This window comes from Mercenaria mercenaria, chromosome 3 (genome assembly GCF_021730395.1).
Source record: "Mercenaria mercenaria strain notata chromosome 3, MADL_Memer_1, whole genome shotgun sequence".
Lineage (NCBI taxonomy): Eukaryota > Metazoa > Mollusca > Bivalvia > Venerida > Veneridae > Mercenaria > Mercenaria mercenaria.
The window spans coordinates 102420899-102437119 of record NC_069363.1 but is presented as its reverse complement, the minus strand read 5'-3'; the positions used below and the strand labels follow the sequence as shown (position 1 = coordinate 102437119).

The 16221-nt window shown below is 33.8% G+C and overlaps 1 protein-coding gene across 1 annotated transcript in view; it reads right to left on the bottom strand.

The window, feature by feature from the left end:
* LOC123523804 (uncharacterized) overlaps window positions 1–13077 on the bottom strand; it is a 29608-nt gene extending 16531 nt beyond the window's left edge. The window contains exons 1-9 of the mRNA XM_053539533.1: window positions 12808–13077; window positions 11179–11411; window positions 9877–10052; window positions 2983–3080; window positions 2465–2724; window positions 1814–1981; window positions 1377–1417; window positions 691–810; window positions 224–346 (exon numbers count right to left, since the gene is read on the bottom strand). Of these exons, the coding sequence (XP_053395508.1) occupies window positions 224–346; window positions 691–810; window positions 1377–1417; window positions 1814–1981; window positions 2465–2724; window positions 2983–3080; window positions 9877–10052; window positions 11179–11411; window positions 12808–12915 (1327 nt within the window). The 5' untranslated portion in view covers window positions 12916–13077. The remainder of the gene's footprint in view (window positions 1–223; window positions 347–690; window positions 811–1376; window positions 1418–1813; window positions 1982–2464; window positions 2725–2982; window positions 3081–9876; window positions 10053–11178; window positions 11412–12807) is intronic.
* Between the last annotated feature and the right edge of the window lie 3144 nt (window positions 13078–16221).

The window sequence follows — 16221 nt, the reverse complement described above, 5'->3', positions numbered from 1 at the left end:
ACGCAGTTTCAGATGATATTTGTTCTATACAATGTTGACACTATTTTTTTCAGTTTCCCGTCGGGGATTGTTTTCACACAACCTTCTACTTGTTTGATTACCATCGCTAATAAAAAGCAACATTTTTTTCTCGGCGGGAACCTTACTGGCTCAGAGGGAACTGCATGCTTGTTTTCCTTAAATAAAACGTTGTCAGAAAACTATCAATTTTTGTAGCTTTTACCTATGCATGTTGACTCAGTACCACCGTACCCTTTAAAACAGGTACACGTGAAGCTCCCTATAGTATTCGTACATACAGCATTCACATCACAGTTGTCCGTGTGGTTATTACATTCATCTATATCTGGAAACAATATAATCGTAAGTTTATCTTATTCCTTATGAAATAAGATCATTTCGTATCCTTTATTCACTAGAGCATGACGTGTGTTGTAAATAAGTATTTTCAGACGGCGCGGACAAACAAGAAATTTGCGTCGAATAATGTAGCAATAATAAAAACAACCACCGTTCGACATCGCTTTGATAAATAACTAACTTCTCTAAATAATATTAGAGTATTACAGAAATCGACAGAAAACAACCTTTTACAGTTCATGTTTACGGAATTGTAATTGTCATTTAACAGATTTAGTGTTAGACAATAATAAAATGTTTTGCTTATTGCTTTTTTCTGTCAAAGTTTACCTGAGGAACATACATCTCCTGTAAAGCCTTCTGTGCAAGTACAGTTGAAATCACTTATTCCATCTGTACAAGTTGCCCCATTTTGACATGGGTATGGATCACAGTTGTCATTGTCAGTGCCTGAAATCATATAACGATACACTTTTATTCAGTATCAGTATTTTTAAAATTCAGCATTAAACATTATCCGAATCATAATGCAAGACTGATATCTCTACAAGAGACCTTTGGAGCAGAGTTGAACTTGTGTGCGTCTATCATCCATCAATTTATCAGGTATTGTCGCCATTTTTGGACTTGAATCTGTTGTTTGATAATATTTAAACAAGCTATCAATTTTCAAATGAAATAAGCGGATTACGATTTATTACCTGAACGGATACGTGTATATTTATTTTCAATATTAAAGCAGATGTCAAATTTCAAAGCATCCTAAAAATTACCAGACTGGCTTAAATTCATCAGACGTTTATCATCTATATAAAATAGACTACCTACCGCAATCTACTTATCTTATCAAATGTAATCTAGCTTCAGTGATAACTTCAAAATGAAACATAAACTAATTATTGACATTAAGATACAATTGATTTGACGTATCGCATGCAAAACATAATATTGATAGCACAGTAATTTTAAGGGATTTTAGTTATATCGTACTTAAATTAAAAAGAATGTATAATTACCGGAAACGTGAATAGTTATACATCTTGTGTTACCTGTTACTCTGATAAATGAAAGAGAATGAAAGATAATGTTAATAAAAGAATACAAAACTTAGGTTATAGAAGAATTTAGAACAAAGCTAAAATAACACAAGTCCTATAAAATGTTTGGAATAAACAAATAAATTGAAGCCTGTTGACAAATCTGAATGCAAAATGTCTCTTGCACTAACACGATGAATGTTCATTCAACTATTGCATTAGTTTACTTTATTTTTCTTCACTGATGTTTCGTTACTAAAATGTAATCTTTTTCTGATTTTGAATTATCACGGATAATGATCATACTTTCATTAATTGTAATTTTAACGCTATGAAGACATGCAGTGTTGTTAATGATTAAATTTTGAAATCTTTCACACATCAATACATATACTCTTTTGGATGATTCTAAATACCCAATCGTGTCTTTTGCATAGAAACAAAGGATGTGGTCCTGGTCAGCGTCTGTAGAAGCTGGTTTGTATGTCAATGACATTGTAATATACGAGAATGATGCGTCTTGTGACGTCACTTCCGTTGTTCGTATCACATCTATTGTCGACATGGCAATTATTCTACTGAATCTATTAAGAAACACTCTCATAAACATTGAGTAAGATTTGTATGAAGCTGTAGTTTCTTTAGTACTTAACTCAAATAATATTCCTAAAATACGTACAAAGTAAGCTGTAAAACACGACAACAAAATTCTTAATGTAGATAAATCCTACAAAATCAAATATTATCATTTATACTTAGCTCCACTCAACGTTCGTAAATATTGTATTAAGCTAAGTTGTAAGGTTGCTACGAATTCGTAAATTTATATACATCGAGAATACAAAACAAGTACATTTTATGCACTTATTAGTAATAGTGGTACGTTGAAGCATCTTGGCAATGACTTAGTTTCAAAGATGAAACAAGAAGAAGAAACCATATAAAACGTGCAAAAATCTCATTAATGAATATTACTTCTCTAAAATTGACCTTCTGCAGAAAAAGCTTTCTCCGGCATTACCTAACTTTTTCGGGAGGAAAATAATCTAATATGAATCATAAATTACGTTCTGAGTCCTTTGGCTTTGACCGTAACATTTACAGTGTCACCAGCATCTACCTCAAATAGTGCGTTTGACTGTGGCGTTGGGGGTACAAACCAAGAACCATCTGCACACCCAGTACCAGAGTAAATATAAACTAAGAACTGTAGTGGTATACTACTCAGTGGTGTTGTAGATGTCTCATTTGCGAAATCTTCTATTTGTAATGCTACTACATAGTATCCGGTTGACGTACCAGCAGTGTACGAAATTGTACACGCGGACTTTATGAAAATAATAACATAACTGATAAAATAATTCTTCTTTAAGAGTTCTCATTTTTTTCCAAATAACCTGTAGAAAATGTATGCACATTATTATTAAACTACAAACAGCATTTTTATTTTGCATTTATTAGGCACAAAGTCTTCAGTTTCGAAAAGAATATTTATCAAATAAAATATTAGATAGAAATATTTGGACGACTCAAATGTTTCAGTGCATGAATAATGATATATAGGGCATTAAAATTCCTTTCATACCTTATTTACCACTGAACCAGAAAATGTTTGACAAACATCAGCACATTCATTTCCAATCGCCCAACGACATTTGACAACATCTCCATCCACGTCAGCAACTAGATATGAAAATTGATCATGCTTTGTTGTCGTAATTTTATAATATAATGTTATTAATAAAGTGATTGCGTATTGGCATTTATGTTGTGTTGATCCAATGGCGAAGGCCAATTCGACTGCCTGAGGACAAATATCAAGACCATGAAATCATTCGCAATCAAATATATATTATAATACAACTTCCAAATCATGGCAAAAATAGCATACGAATTATTTCAGTTACTTAACGATAATTATGTACATTCATATCAAATTATTACAGCATTAAGGTACTTCCGCAAACTGAAATTAGAAATTCATGTAAAAAATCAGAATCTTCGAAACAGCTTTCGAAATGCAAGGACACAAAAAATATATGATAAAACTTGAAAAGATATATCTGTAGGTAAACTTGCGAGCATGAAAGTTACGTTGAACCCTATATCCACAGTGCTTTGAAAGAAAATGAGTGAACATTTTTGGTGCAAAATTTTAGTATCGTATGCATCCTAAATTGCTATAAAATATTTATTTTCAAATCAAAGAAATGCCAAAATAGTGCACACGAGCGCTATTTTCTCAAGAAAATGTCGTTAAACATTCCAATGCGCAAAACACGTGCACAGTTTTTCTAAAATATTTCGCCGCCATGTTTATTTCAAGAAATAAATATATGATTGTTCTTTTACCTCAGATTTCCTTACTGAAATATATATGCGTCCTTATCAATGGTTAGAGATATCCATTTAGTATAGTTTTGCACTGTCCGATCTCCTTAATCTGTTACCGATCCTTTACATTTAAAGAATAAATGCAATGTGTAATGATAGTTTTTCGCTTTACACACCTCTCTTGGACAAGAAAACCGTTTCACTTAAAATTTGTAAGCATCAGCTGACAAAATATTGATGAAAGATCGGGACTTTTTCTAAAAACAAGTTCAATTTTAATCATTTTCAAAAACTGGAAATATTGCACATTGTGTTGAATTTATAAATAAAACAAAAATCCCCCAAATAAGCCATTTTAGAACTTTTCCGGGAACTATACGTTTCAGCCGAACAACGCATTTCAAGATGACACAAAACTGACTTCTCTTTGTAAACAATGTCAAAGTTTACCTGAAGAATATTGCTGGAAAAGTAAAAGTGCTTACTTGTTTCAGTTTTACGTCCTGTAGAAAACAATCAACGTTCAACTTTAAATGCATATATGTTCTATAATTATTCCAATATAAAAAAACCGTCCGATCCTTTCCATGAGAAATAAAACGAAGCAAATTCAACTATTTGTTTACACTTCAGCCATGTGAAATTAAAGGCATGTACTATCACGAGACTCCCGTGCATTTTGAACCTCGTGATGAATAAACTGAATTTACTTTAAAGTATGGTGTCTCAGCTGAGCCAGTTATTTGTTAATTTCAGAGAACATACAATAAAGAAGTGTTTATGAGATTATGCATATGTACGATTATTACATACTCGTTTCTATTTCCTGTTAAGTTACACTGGTACCGGAAACGTCAATATTTTTCCATACACTGACGCCTGAATTTCATATCGGGTGCGTGACGTAATTCAGTGTGTGTTGTTGCACTATTTATTTCTATTTTGTGCAGTATTGTCAATCCTGTTCAGGCTATTGAACAAATTTATGATATTTACATTATATTTATACGTGTAGATGAGTATGTAATAAAAAGGTTATTATCTTTGCATCGCAAAATATGCACTCGTTCTTCATCGGAAGAATATTGCGCTCCTAAAGTCGCGCAATATTTTCGCTGAAGAACTCGTGCATATTTCCCGATACAAAGCTAATAACCTATAAATATTTACTAGTTTACTTTATATTAACGATGATAGAAAACAAGTGTGCACTCGGCAAATAGCAAGTCTGTTATTTTCAGGTGTCTACTGAACACTGATCCCAATGTTCGTAATTTTCAGATAAAGAACTCGTTGTCCTTGGTTTCGTAGACAGTCTTAGTACTGAACCGCTGCTTCCGCTGTCAACACCGCAGTAACCCCTAATGTAAAGTCAGTGTCCATTTCTATGCCGGAATTTCAAGACACATTTATTGTAGGAATAATACACGCTTTTTTGTGTGTATTAACGTCTGCAGAAGCCCGCGGGATTGTTTGTAACTGAGACCGAAGGTCGCTATTCTTGCATAAAAATATATTTCACGACAATTTATGTATTGTTTTCATATGTGATGACTTGACGTTTCCGGTACATTTTTACTTACCATTCCAGTTGTTCTTGGAAACGGTAAATATGTTTTAAATATCCGTATCCAGGGCCCGGAAATAAACAACACTTTCAAAAGCACATCCTGAAGGGTTTTAAGCGATCTTTTTATCTCTCATTATTACAATATAAAATTACCGATAATTGTTCATATCAGTTCACAATTTGGTGGACTCGATCACAATTTCAAGAATAATAACTTTACATTCGAGTTATATTGGAGTACGGATGAGTACGAACGTAGTGTCATGTTTCCAAGCTGTTTATGTAATTTCTTCGAGAAATTAGATACAAACATACTGACTGATACTTATCAAAATCATAAATATAATACCTAAAAACAAAGAATCGCACAGGTAAACACGCAATTCTTTAAAATTCACGGTTGTCTACAAAATCTGAATTGACGCAGAGAATTAAAAAGGGGGGGGGGGGGGGGGGGGGGGGGGGGGGGGGGGGGGTCAGCGTATTCGTTAGTTACTGATACAGTAAAACATTCTATGGTTTAGATTGCATATTTAATGCTTCAAGTAGAGGTTTTTATCAAAGAAAAAAGACGCAGATACTAGATGTCAATCTGCACAGAATTACATATACGTCCCTGGGAAAGCAATTTTAAAAATAAAAAACGGGTATTACTAGCACGTGAATTGCCTTGTTTGCACACAATTTTCTCCCGTTAATACACGGGCGGATCCAGTGAAAAAAGTGTGAAAAATTATCAGGTTATCTATTGTATACAAATTGTAATACCTCCTAACATATTTGACTGCACATTATTTTTCTGCGATTTATTAAATGCTGCATAAATTCTTATATTGTATAAAAAGTCGAAAGATCAAAATTGGCAAGTTTACGACGCATGAAACCTCTAAGGAATCACTATACACATCGAACTTGTCCCCGACCAGTATGCGGAAATACTGTGGCCAAATGTTTCAAGATTGTCTAAAAATATTTGCATATATCGTGATAACGCAAATATTTTGATTGTTTTTATAACTTATACGATTCAAAATAGTACAACTATCAGAGCCTTTGGGTGAGACAGGAAGTACAATTACAAAGATGTACAAATGATAGGTAAATAACTATTAATGAAGTCATAAATATTAGAAAAGATGTTATAAAACTCTCACCAATTGCAGCTTTCAGATTAACTGAGTACGGAGATTTTGTCAAAGTCTTATCAGTTTCTCCGGAAGCCTCGATGTAGAAATTGTAGTTTCCTGTCGACATTTTGAACACTTAAATTTCACTAATGAACAAAGTCCATAAATGTTTTCTGCGATGATATCCTTGAATAAGAAATGTCGTTTACATGATTTACACCCTTTATCAAATATCTCGCCAAAATATTTCATGGTCTACAATTCTTCTTTCCGGAACATGTCCGTAATCACCTGAATGTTTCAGTTTTAAATTATTACTTGTTTTTAAAAAATCTGACTTTTTCTTCAACACTTTCTTAACAAATCTCCCCTCTCCCCTTATGTCTCTCAATACTTCCATGTGGATCCATTTTATTAATCCGTTAAATGTTTACGTGTGAAGGAACTGTGACGTCAAATGACGTAAGATGGAGAAAATGACGACATATGCAGTTTCGCGGATTTTTTTAGATTAATTTGTCAGATAAAACAAGATTTAGCGCGTCATTTCTTAATGGGGGTAGAGGAAAAACAGTGTCAAATATTGAAAAATGTAAGTCGGTGACCCCTAATTATCTTTGTGTCGGCTAAAAGTACAAATACCGTTAAACAACATACAAAAGTTATACGTTTTTTTATCGAGCCAATTTTTCACAAATTGGATTTTAAGGCAAAATTTGCAGCAAAACTCGATGCGAGTTTTTCCGTTTTGACGTGACCATTTCGTCTCTGACGTCTTAAGCGTCAATCTTTTTTCGCTAAATTTTATACCATCGAGTGGCATTTTCTGCATGCAAAGTGACAACTATTTTGTATTTTTCATTTAAGTGACAATCAGAGCGCAGGAAAGGAAAAATGCCGTGAGCACCCGGAGCTGGGTGTTGCACGAAAAGCGACGTCAGGGGCCATGTTTGTGACACAATAGGAAAAACCTCGAACAAAATGGCATCAAAATAAAATCGGTACTCAATCGCATATATCCTGAATTTTTTACAGTATAAATTTCAGGACGAAATTCGGAAAAAAAAATTGGGGCGCATTCCACCTTAAGTAATTTCTGTAGTTACCGCAGGAAGTGCCGAAAATTCCATTTCCACCAAATTTTCTGTGAGATAAGCAGCGCGTTAGTACATAAATTCCACAATAGTAAATTAAATTTTTCTTATACTTGCACAATCCTTGAAAAGAATTTTGGATCGTTGCAAATCTTGTTCACATTAAGTCTGAGACTTCTCTTACAATTTTAGGCAGTTTGGTACACCATACATAGAAAAATCATTGTCCGCACATTGCACTACTTTTATGTATAGCAATATGTACAGATTTATTTTCGTTTTAATACATGAGGTGGTCAGATTTGAAAACAGATTTTGTACTAAGTTTAGTTTTATTCGGTAAGACAATTCTTCTATGCACTAATTGAAACTTTGAACTAACTTTTGCCATTCATGAATTTTTAATAAAGTATTTTGAAAGGATTTATAAATCTAACCAAAAATTTGAAAAAAATACAGGTAAAATATCTTCTTTGTTTATTTCTAAATTTTAGTTTTACTTTTTATACTTTTATACTTTTTACTTCAGATCTTGCAAACTGAGCTGATTTTGTATTCTGGAACAGCTTCATTTGAAAGCTTTTGTTCATTATATTTTCACACCTCAAATGAAGGTCACTCTAAATTCAAGATGGCGGAAGTACCTTAAACCATGATGTTTAAAAGCAAGCAGGTACATGAGATTATTATTTGGAGATATTCTGATGCGACGATATAATCAGCAATAATGCGAAGAAAACCGTATTTAGTTATGTTGCGGGTCATTTGATTTTGAGCTATGATAAAAATTGCTTTAAATGTGACTTCTTTCCAGATTGCTGATTACGAGAAACAAAACTGTACACATTTTATCAAGATAATACAACCAACCAGGTATTTTATTTACCACATTTACCGTTTTATTCTTATCCACAATTGTTTTCACATACCTTTGACATCATTTTCGCTATTTCATGTATAATTCCAATTACTCAAACTTTTTTTCCAGCATTTGAACAGCTTTTGTAATTGAACAAATAATCCAAACTGTCAATACATCTGTTTAAGATGAGTGCCGTCCCTTTAGCTAATCTGATTTTTTTTTAGAATTTTCCATATTTTCATGTCAGAATTTCTGACAGGAACTTATTTTTCAAACTGCACTTGCGAAGTAACTATGCATTATGCTTATGTAATTAAAATTCAGTGTATTACTATGGAACGTACGTGATGGTAACAAAAAGTACGATATGTAAACTTGGCATTCCTTTTAAATCCATATGTTAATATATTATGAACCAAACAAGCATGTGTTGAATGACTTTGCAGAAGACTACATTTATCTTATTCCACACCTGATTTTTTAAGCCGTGCTAACTGCAGTAAGACCCAACGCCCACCCCCAGTTTCCCCTAAAAACACACACAAAAAGACTGTAACTTGGTGCTTGTTGCTACACGTGAGGTGGTACCTTCCTAGGAATCAAAATATAGGCTACTGTTTTGCAAGTGTGCAAAAGATTATTTTGTGATTTGTTTCGAGAAATATGCACGAGATTTCGGACGATGATAGCGGTATCATATCAATCCGTGATTAATGTTTTGATGTAATACTATTCGTCTTTTCTTTGCGTATTTGATTTCATTCATTTTCTTCGTGACTAGAATGATCATCGTATAAATATTTTGACGTCATGTTATCCATTAACTTGCTGTCAATAGTAATGTCACACACCTGACATAAAATTTAAACCTTGACAGTATTTATAGGTTATTAGATTTGTATCGTGAAATGTACAGCGGAAATATGGCTCAACTTCAGAAGCGCAATGTTATTACGCGAAAGAATGAATGCGCATTTCTTGAAAAAAAAAAAAATGTCTAACAATCTTTCTTTTTACAAACGCATTTACACTTTACGATATTACAAAAATCATAAAAACTTGTTATAAAGCCTGAGCAAATTAAATTCAGTATATTGTTATTAAAATTACATAAAGTCTGTAGGTTTAAAGGTACTGCTATCATTTTGTCTCACTGGATCTGTTACTTTTGATTTATGGGTTATCTTACAGTAACCGCTGCTGGTCGTTCATTTTATTACAGTCAAATAATCATTTAACATCATTTTCAATTATCTTTCAACATTTGACATAGATAAACGCACGCACGCACCCACCCACACACGCATGTACAACAAACAAGAACAAAATAGTAAAAATATATTATGTATAAAAAGTTTGAATTTTCTTTCATCTCCAATATGAGAAACCCAGTTGGAAGTACTTACAATACGTTTTCAGCGCATTCTTCTCGTTTTGCATTTTACGGCTGGTGATATAAAAAGGGTCTCTGTAATTCAAACTATAAACCAACCTGGTAGAGGTAATGTGTAGGAGCATCTTGTCTGTAATTTAAGTACAGGTGGCATATATACTATCGGCGAACTGTTTATTTTCCCGGGGTCAGACCTCACTGATAGGTCCACGGATGTTCGGAAAGACCAGTCCCCTCCCCCCTGACGTAAATCGATCCAGTCACCACCACTGAAGCTAACAAAACATGGCACATGTTTCTGCTGTAAAATAACCTATTAAATTTTGCAAGATTTGCAATAGTTAAATGAATATCGAGATATTTATTTATTACACCTTTTTCCAGTAAAATAAATATCTTAATACAGACAATGGGCAAAATTGTTCACAGAACTGCTCGTAGTTATTTTTTTATTCTTTTAAATATAGACCGAAATTCTAATCAAGATTCTAGTTTTTACATAATGAAGTGGTAAGCACAACAATATTCGCGTTACCAGTTACTGAAATATGTAATACTCTTATCGTTTTTTTAGATTACTATTAACATGAATTTTATCATGTTATACCCAGTCACACATACGGCGCCGATAGCTTCGCCCAGCCACGGATAGAAACGTAGTAATCCGTTTTAATCCGTACATGAGCCATACCTTAAAGTAGTAATCCGTATCAATCCGTACCAATCCGTATGGCTCTAGGCTCTACTAGGCTTTCATTGTGTAAATATACTTATTTGTCTGGGAAAAATCACAAAGATTAACTAGACGCCTCAATAAGTTACTCGATATGTATGTAGCTAACGCGGCGAATCTGTTTGCGAACCTTCACAGGTTATCTTTCGGCAAACTTTTGCCACCATTCAATAAAAAGATTTCTATTAGATGTTTTTATAAGGCAAATCAGGAATGACGTGTTAACATTTCACCGAGATTTAAATTGTCATTCCCGAATAACGATTAAGTGCTGACTATATCTTAAAGACGTATTAGTGTGCTTCGACTTTCATTCACATTTATGGGGAAATGAGTAAGCGACCCGGTAGCTTAGTCAGTAAAGCATGCGGGCGGTATTCCGAGACCTAGTATTGGGGTTCCGGTCAGTGCAATGTAATCCGACAATTATCTCAAACTGATACCGATAGAATGTCTACAAAGAATAAACAAAGAAAACAGAACGGCATTCGAATGACACGGATGAAATATAAGAACTTTGTCGTTTCTAAAGACATCCATTCATTTCTTGAGCTACCTGGATATTCATTTCAATTGGCTTTTTTGAAAATGTATAAACTTTGGATAATGATACATTGAAAAGATAAACAAAACTACATTCTAGTAAAATAAATAGCTTCTATACTTACCCAAAGATGAATTGCTTTACTGAGCTGGGAGGTGTGTAATTGACACTGTTTATTCCAGAACTATATTCTCCAGAGCTGTAATCAATGCAGTGAAATCGAAGGGATCCAACAGATCCTGAGCAACCACTTATGCAAGTCATGCTACCCAAACCAATAACATTTCCATCGGCGATTGTAGTATCGTTACAAGCAGCACTGCCTATTTTCCAGGAGATGCGAAATGTAATCGTTATCTTAAATTAAAGAATGTTTTTAATTGAAGCGTATGCTATTGAAAGTCTTTTCATAAATTGACCTGCCTAATATGAACTATAGTAATAGGAACTTTACTTATATTTTAACCAGACGTCAAACCTCATTATATAACAGTCATTCTAATAAGTTATCTCTTGACTCGGAAACAGCGTATACAATTAACATCTGGTAAGTATCTGAGTTGAAGAAAAAAAACAAAAAAAAAACCCCCAAAAAAACATCCCCAAATATCAGCCCTAAAAAAAAAGAAATGTCTCTAGTTTCAAATGTAACCACAGGCCTTTTCCAATGTGCATTTTGTGTATGATAAACAAAAAGTTTTAGTTTTGATCACTTATTTTATTTTCATGGGATTAAAATTCCCATACATGAAAGAAGTCGTTTTCCCGCTCCCTAATGTTGTTAAAATAAAGCTTTTTTGTTTTATAATTCTACATATTGTTCATGATCGCTTTTGCTCCAAATCAACCATGTTCTAAATTGAAAACAATGATTTACCAGTTTCAAAGTAGAAAACTTTAACATCTCTTAAGTACTTACTTTATAATTTTATCATTTGACTAGTAACCTAATGGTCAATGATTTCTGTATCAAGAGTTAATGTTTAATAAAGCTATGTATTTACTTGTCTAGATACAGGAGTGAGCATTGTTTTGAAATGGACATAACTCTATCAAAGGACATTCAATCACTTAACCCTAAACAAAGAATCTGATAAAGTTTCATTTAAAACTATCAAGTGGTAAACAAAGAGTAGTATCCTACATCGAAAAGTGGCCCCCAAAAGCAAATTTTAAAAGCTCTTCCAAAGATCATTCAAACAGAATATGCTTACCAAATGGTAAACAAGAGTTGATAATAAACATTTCTACAAAGTTTGGCTAAAACCCCACAAATAGTTTAGAAAGAGTATAGTCTTGACAAACTTTAGTGAACGATACACACACAGATCAATATGTATTTATATATAGGGAGTAAAAATTAAATCGATCAATGTTGTTATGCACATTTAGATAAAATATTTTTCACAACGTGGAATTCGATTATTCCTTGTTTTTTCAACACTTCAGATTATACCTAGAGATTTCGGTAAATAAAAAAGATGTTATGCTTATTTGAAAAAAAAACAACAAAAAACAAACAACAAACAAACAAAAAAAAAAAAAAAAAAAAAAAAAAAAAACAACAACAACATCACACAAGTTTTCATAATGGAAGTCTATAGGATAATAACAGTTAAAATATTTTCGCAAATAGAATTTCTTATACAATACTTAATTATGTTCAAATTAAATAAAGAAACAATAAAATACGTGAAAATATGGGTACATGTTCTATCGTTTGTGATTAGATTAGCGTCACTTTAGTACTTACATACGTTCCGTTCTTTCCTGGAGCCCACGAAAACGTCGCACCTCTAAAATGAGAGCAATATACAATCCAGTTAAGGGCGCACATAAGAAGCAATCCACTTAATTTCATAGTTGTTTTTTTGGTCAAAAAATACAAACTAAATCCTTGTTTAACATTGTAATATATTTTGAAATCTGAAGTCCTAAGTCTGTTCTTTTGTAAACTTCATTTGACTGCATATCAAGTTAAAACAATGCGGAAGAATGAACATCCCTTGTTAAATAATGTAAATTGACAATGACTATTTGGTGGTGAGTTTCGAAAATAATCCGAATCAATTGTCTTAGTTTTAGTTACCGAAGATGTAGGTAGCATAAACTTCCTTGTAGATGACAAAAGATAAAATCATGTCGATTTTGTTTCTTTCAACTATAAATGAATAAACAGATGTAAACGAAGTAAAAATCTTTCATCGATTTCTTTTTATTTTACGAACGTTAACCTTACGTGGGTCTAATGATAAACAAGTTGCATGAAGCTCAAGCTATTATTTATAGGACAAGGAAAGTAACTCATAGGCTTCTGATTACTTGAAAGTGTATAGGAAAATAAGAAACTTTAAAGACGTCAGGTAGGCTTGTCTCCCACAGTTGCGTTTAAAAACTTCTGTAGTATTTGAAAAATGGTTACATATCCAAATTAACCGGCTAAAATGAAATGGAGCGCGAAATTTGAAGAAAAGATTTCCAAACGTGGTGAATAGGTATATTTCTAGCTAGTTTTTGTTAGGTTTCTGATGCCATTTATCCTTGGTACATTCAACCGAACGTTTTAACATTACAAAGTGGGCATATGCGACTTTATCAGTTTTCTTTGACCACTAGTCTTGAAATTATATACTTGTTTGCGTGTTGAAGTTATATTTCGCGATAGATATGGTCGAATTATGCGACACTGTTCATCTGTCCGTAAGACACTATTTTCATGAAGGCAGATATCACACTGAAAATAAATATAATTTCTTTTTTTTTTTCATGCTCATTTGTAAAGATCAACGATTTTCCTGTTTATTACATGTTTACAGATTAAAACAAGAACGACATATCATGACAAAACTCGGATTTTCTAAGCATGGGACATTTTGTTTTTAAAAGCAAAGCCTTCATTCAAATATGTTATTTAAATAATACACGATTCATGGCCAGTAGATATTGACCATTGTATTGAGGAATTTCCGAATCGTTCAGACGTGGAAACTACTTCGACGAATGCTGGCATTTTACGTAAAGTTTAGTTTATATCCAGTGATAATTAACTAAGAAAACAACCAACTGTCACCAATATAAGATACCAAATTATTGTAAACATCTGAAATGAGTAGAAGAGCAAGTTTATTACCACGCAACCAATGTAACATTTCTAAGTAGTTGATATTATTTCTTTTACAGACTCTAGTACAGTTAGCTTGTACTATACAAATTATCTAGCTGTACATAACTTGTGTATGACATTTTTTTTGGGCTAGTCATACGGTATCAGTATTTCAAACGGCAACACAGTAAGGTAATAAAAGTTATTTAGGGGATGCAACTTTGTTGTTTATGGCGGAATTGTATCCCCACTTTTGCGTATCGTTCATATATATAATGCTGCGTTTACATTTAGCCACGATGTCTACGATGTCCACGATTTAAAAAAAACGCGGAGCTCCACGATTTATTGCATCAATTTTGTATTACTACGCTTTCCTACGCTTTTTTACGCTCTCAATACGTTTTGTTACTACCGTCAGCGTTTTGTTACGAAACCAACACGATCTGGTCAAGATCTTCCACGACTTCCATCAAGTTCTCTTACGATTACCACGATATGCTATCACGTTTTGTCACGTTCTATTTAAATCCCTCACGTTACCAAGTTCTGTTAAGCTCTCCTACGATTTATGGCCATGATTTGATCAAGATTGTCACGTTTCGAGCACGACTGGGGAATAAACTGGAGGCATAGGTCATCCTCTCATTCTCTCCAGAGATTCTAAAGAGGAACGAGCTATGCATCCAAGAGATGAAGAAGATGCTGAATTGGCAATTTTTTTATGTCTATATAGTTACTCGTTGGTAGCATCAGCAAGGGAGGAAAAGGGCAGGATAGAACAGAGAGAAAGGTGACGAAGAAATAGAAGACCTAGGACCTGCAGGGTGAGACCATGATAAAGTGTAAACCGATGGCACCAATTGGGATAATACTTTCAACTTCTCAACAGAGAACTCAGGCGTGAAGATGTTGGTTCCTACGTCAACTATGTAAGGATGCCTCCAGATCTATTTGAACTTAAAGGAATCATGTTTCCAAGTTCACCAAGATCCCTTACGATGGAGCATCAAGGTCTGATGCGCTATGTTAAGGTCTGTAAGCTGTACTACGCTCTACTACGATTTCATTTCCACGTTCTATCACGTGCTCTCAAGATTTAACGATAATCGTGGAAAATGTTTTGACTGTCAAACATATTGTCACGATCCTTACGGTCATCACGATTCCACCAAGTTCCCTCAAGATCACCACGATTCGATACCACGACCCCCACGCTCACCACGCTTTACTCAAATCGTGGACATCGTCGACATCATGGGTAAGTGTAAACGCAGCATAACTGTTTTAAAAGTTATTTCATAAGCTTTAAGAGAAGTAGGAGTTGTTGATGCTTAGTGTATATGTTTCGTCATTTAGTGAGTGGATTTGGTTTTACAGCGAATTGGCACAAAATGGTCAAAATTTATATGACTGACAATATTTGTTTATGTTTTCCAAAGAAATATGTTCTTTCTCTTCCTATGACACAAAATGTAATTTATGCTTTAAACAAATGACATAGCCGCGTGCTGAAAAATCAAACCGGCAACAGAAGTCAGGCTATCTTCTAGTATGTACTTAATGCTGCGTTTACACTTAGCCACGATGTTCACGATGTCCACGATTTGAGAGAAGCGTGGTGAGCGTGGGGATCGTGGGATCGAATTGTGTTGATCTTGAGGGAACTTGGTGGAATCGTGATGATCGTAAGGATCGTGACAAAATTGTTGGCAGTCAGTAACGAGTAACTATTATAGGCATACACGAAAAATGCAAATTCAGCATTTTGTTCAGCTCTTTGATGCATAGCTCGTTTCTCTTTGAAATCTCTGGAGAGAATGAGAGGATGACCCATGACTCCTATTTATACTCCAGTCGTGCTCTAAACGTGACATTCTTGATCAAATCGTGACCATAAATCGTAGGAGAGCTTAACAAAACTTGATAACGTGGGGGATCTAAACAGAACGTGACAAAGCGTGATAGCATATCGTGGCAATCGTAAGAGAACTTGAGAGAACGTGATGAAAATCGTGGCAAATCTCGACCAGAATCGTGTTGGTTTCGTAATAAAACGCTGCA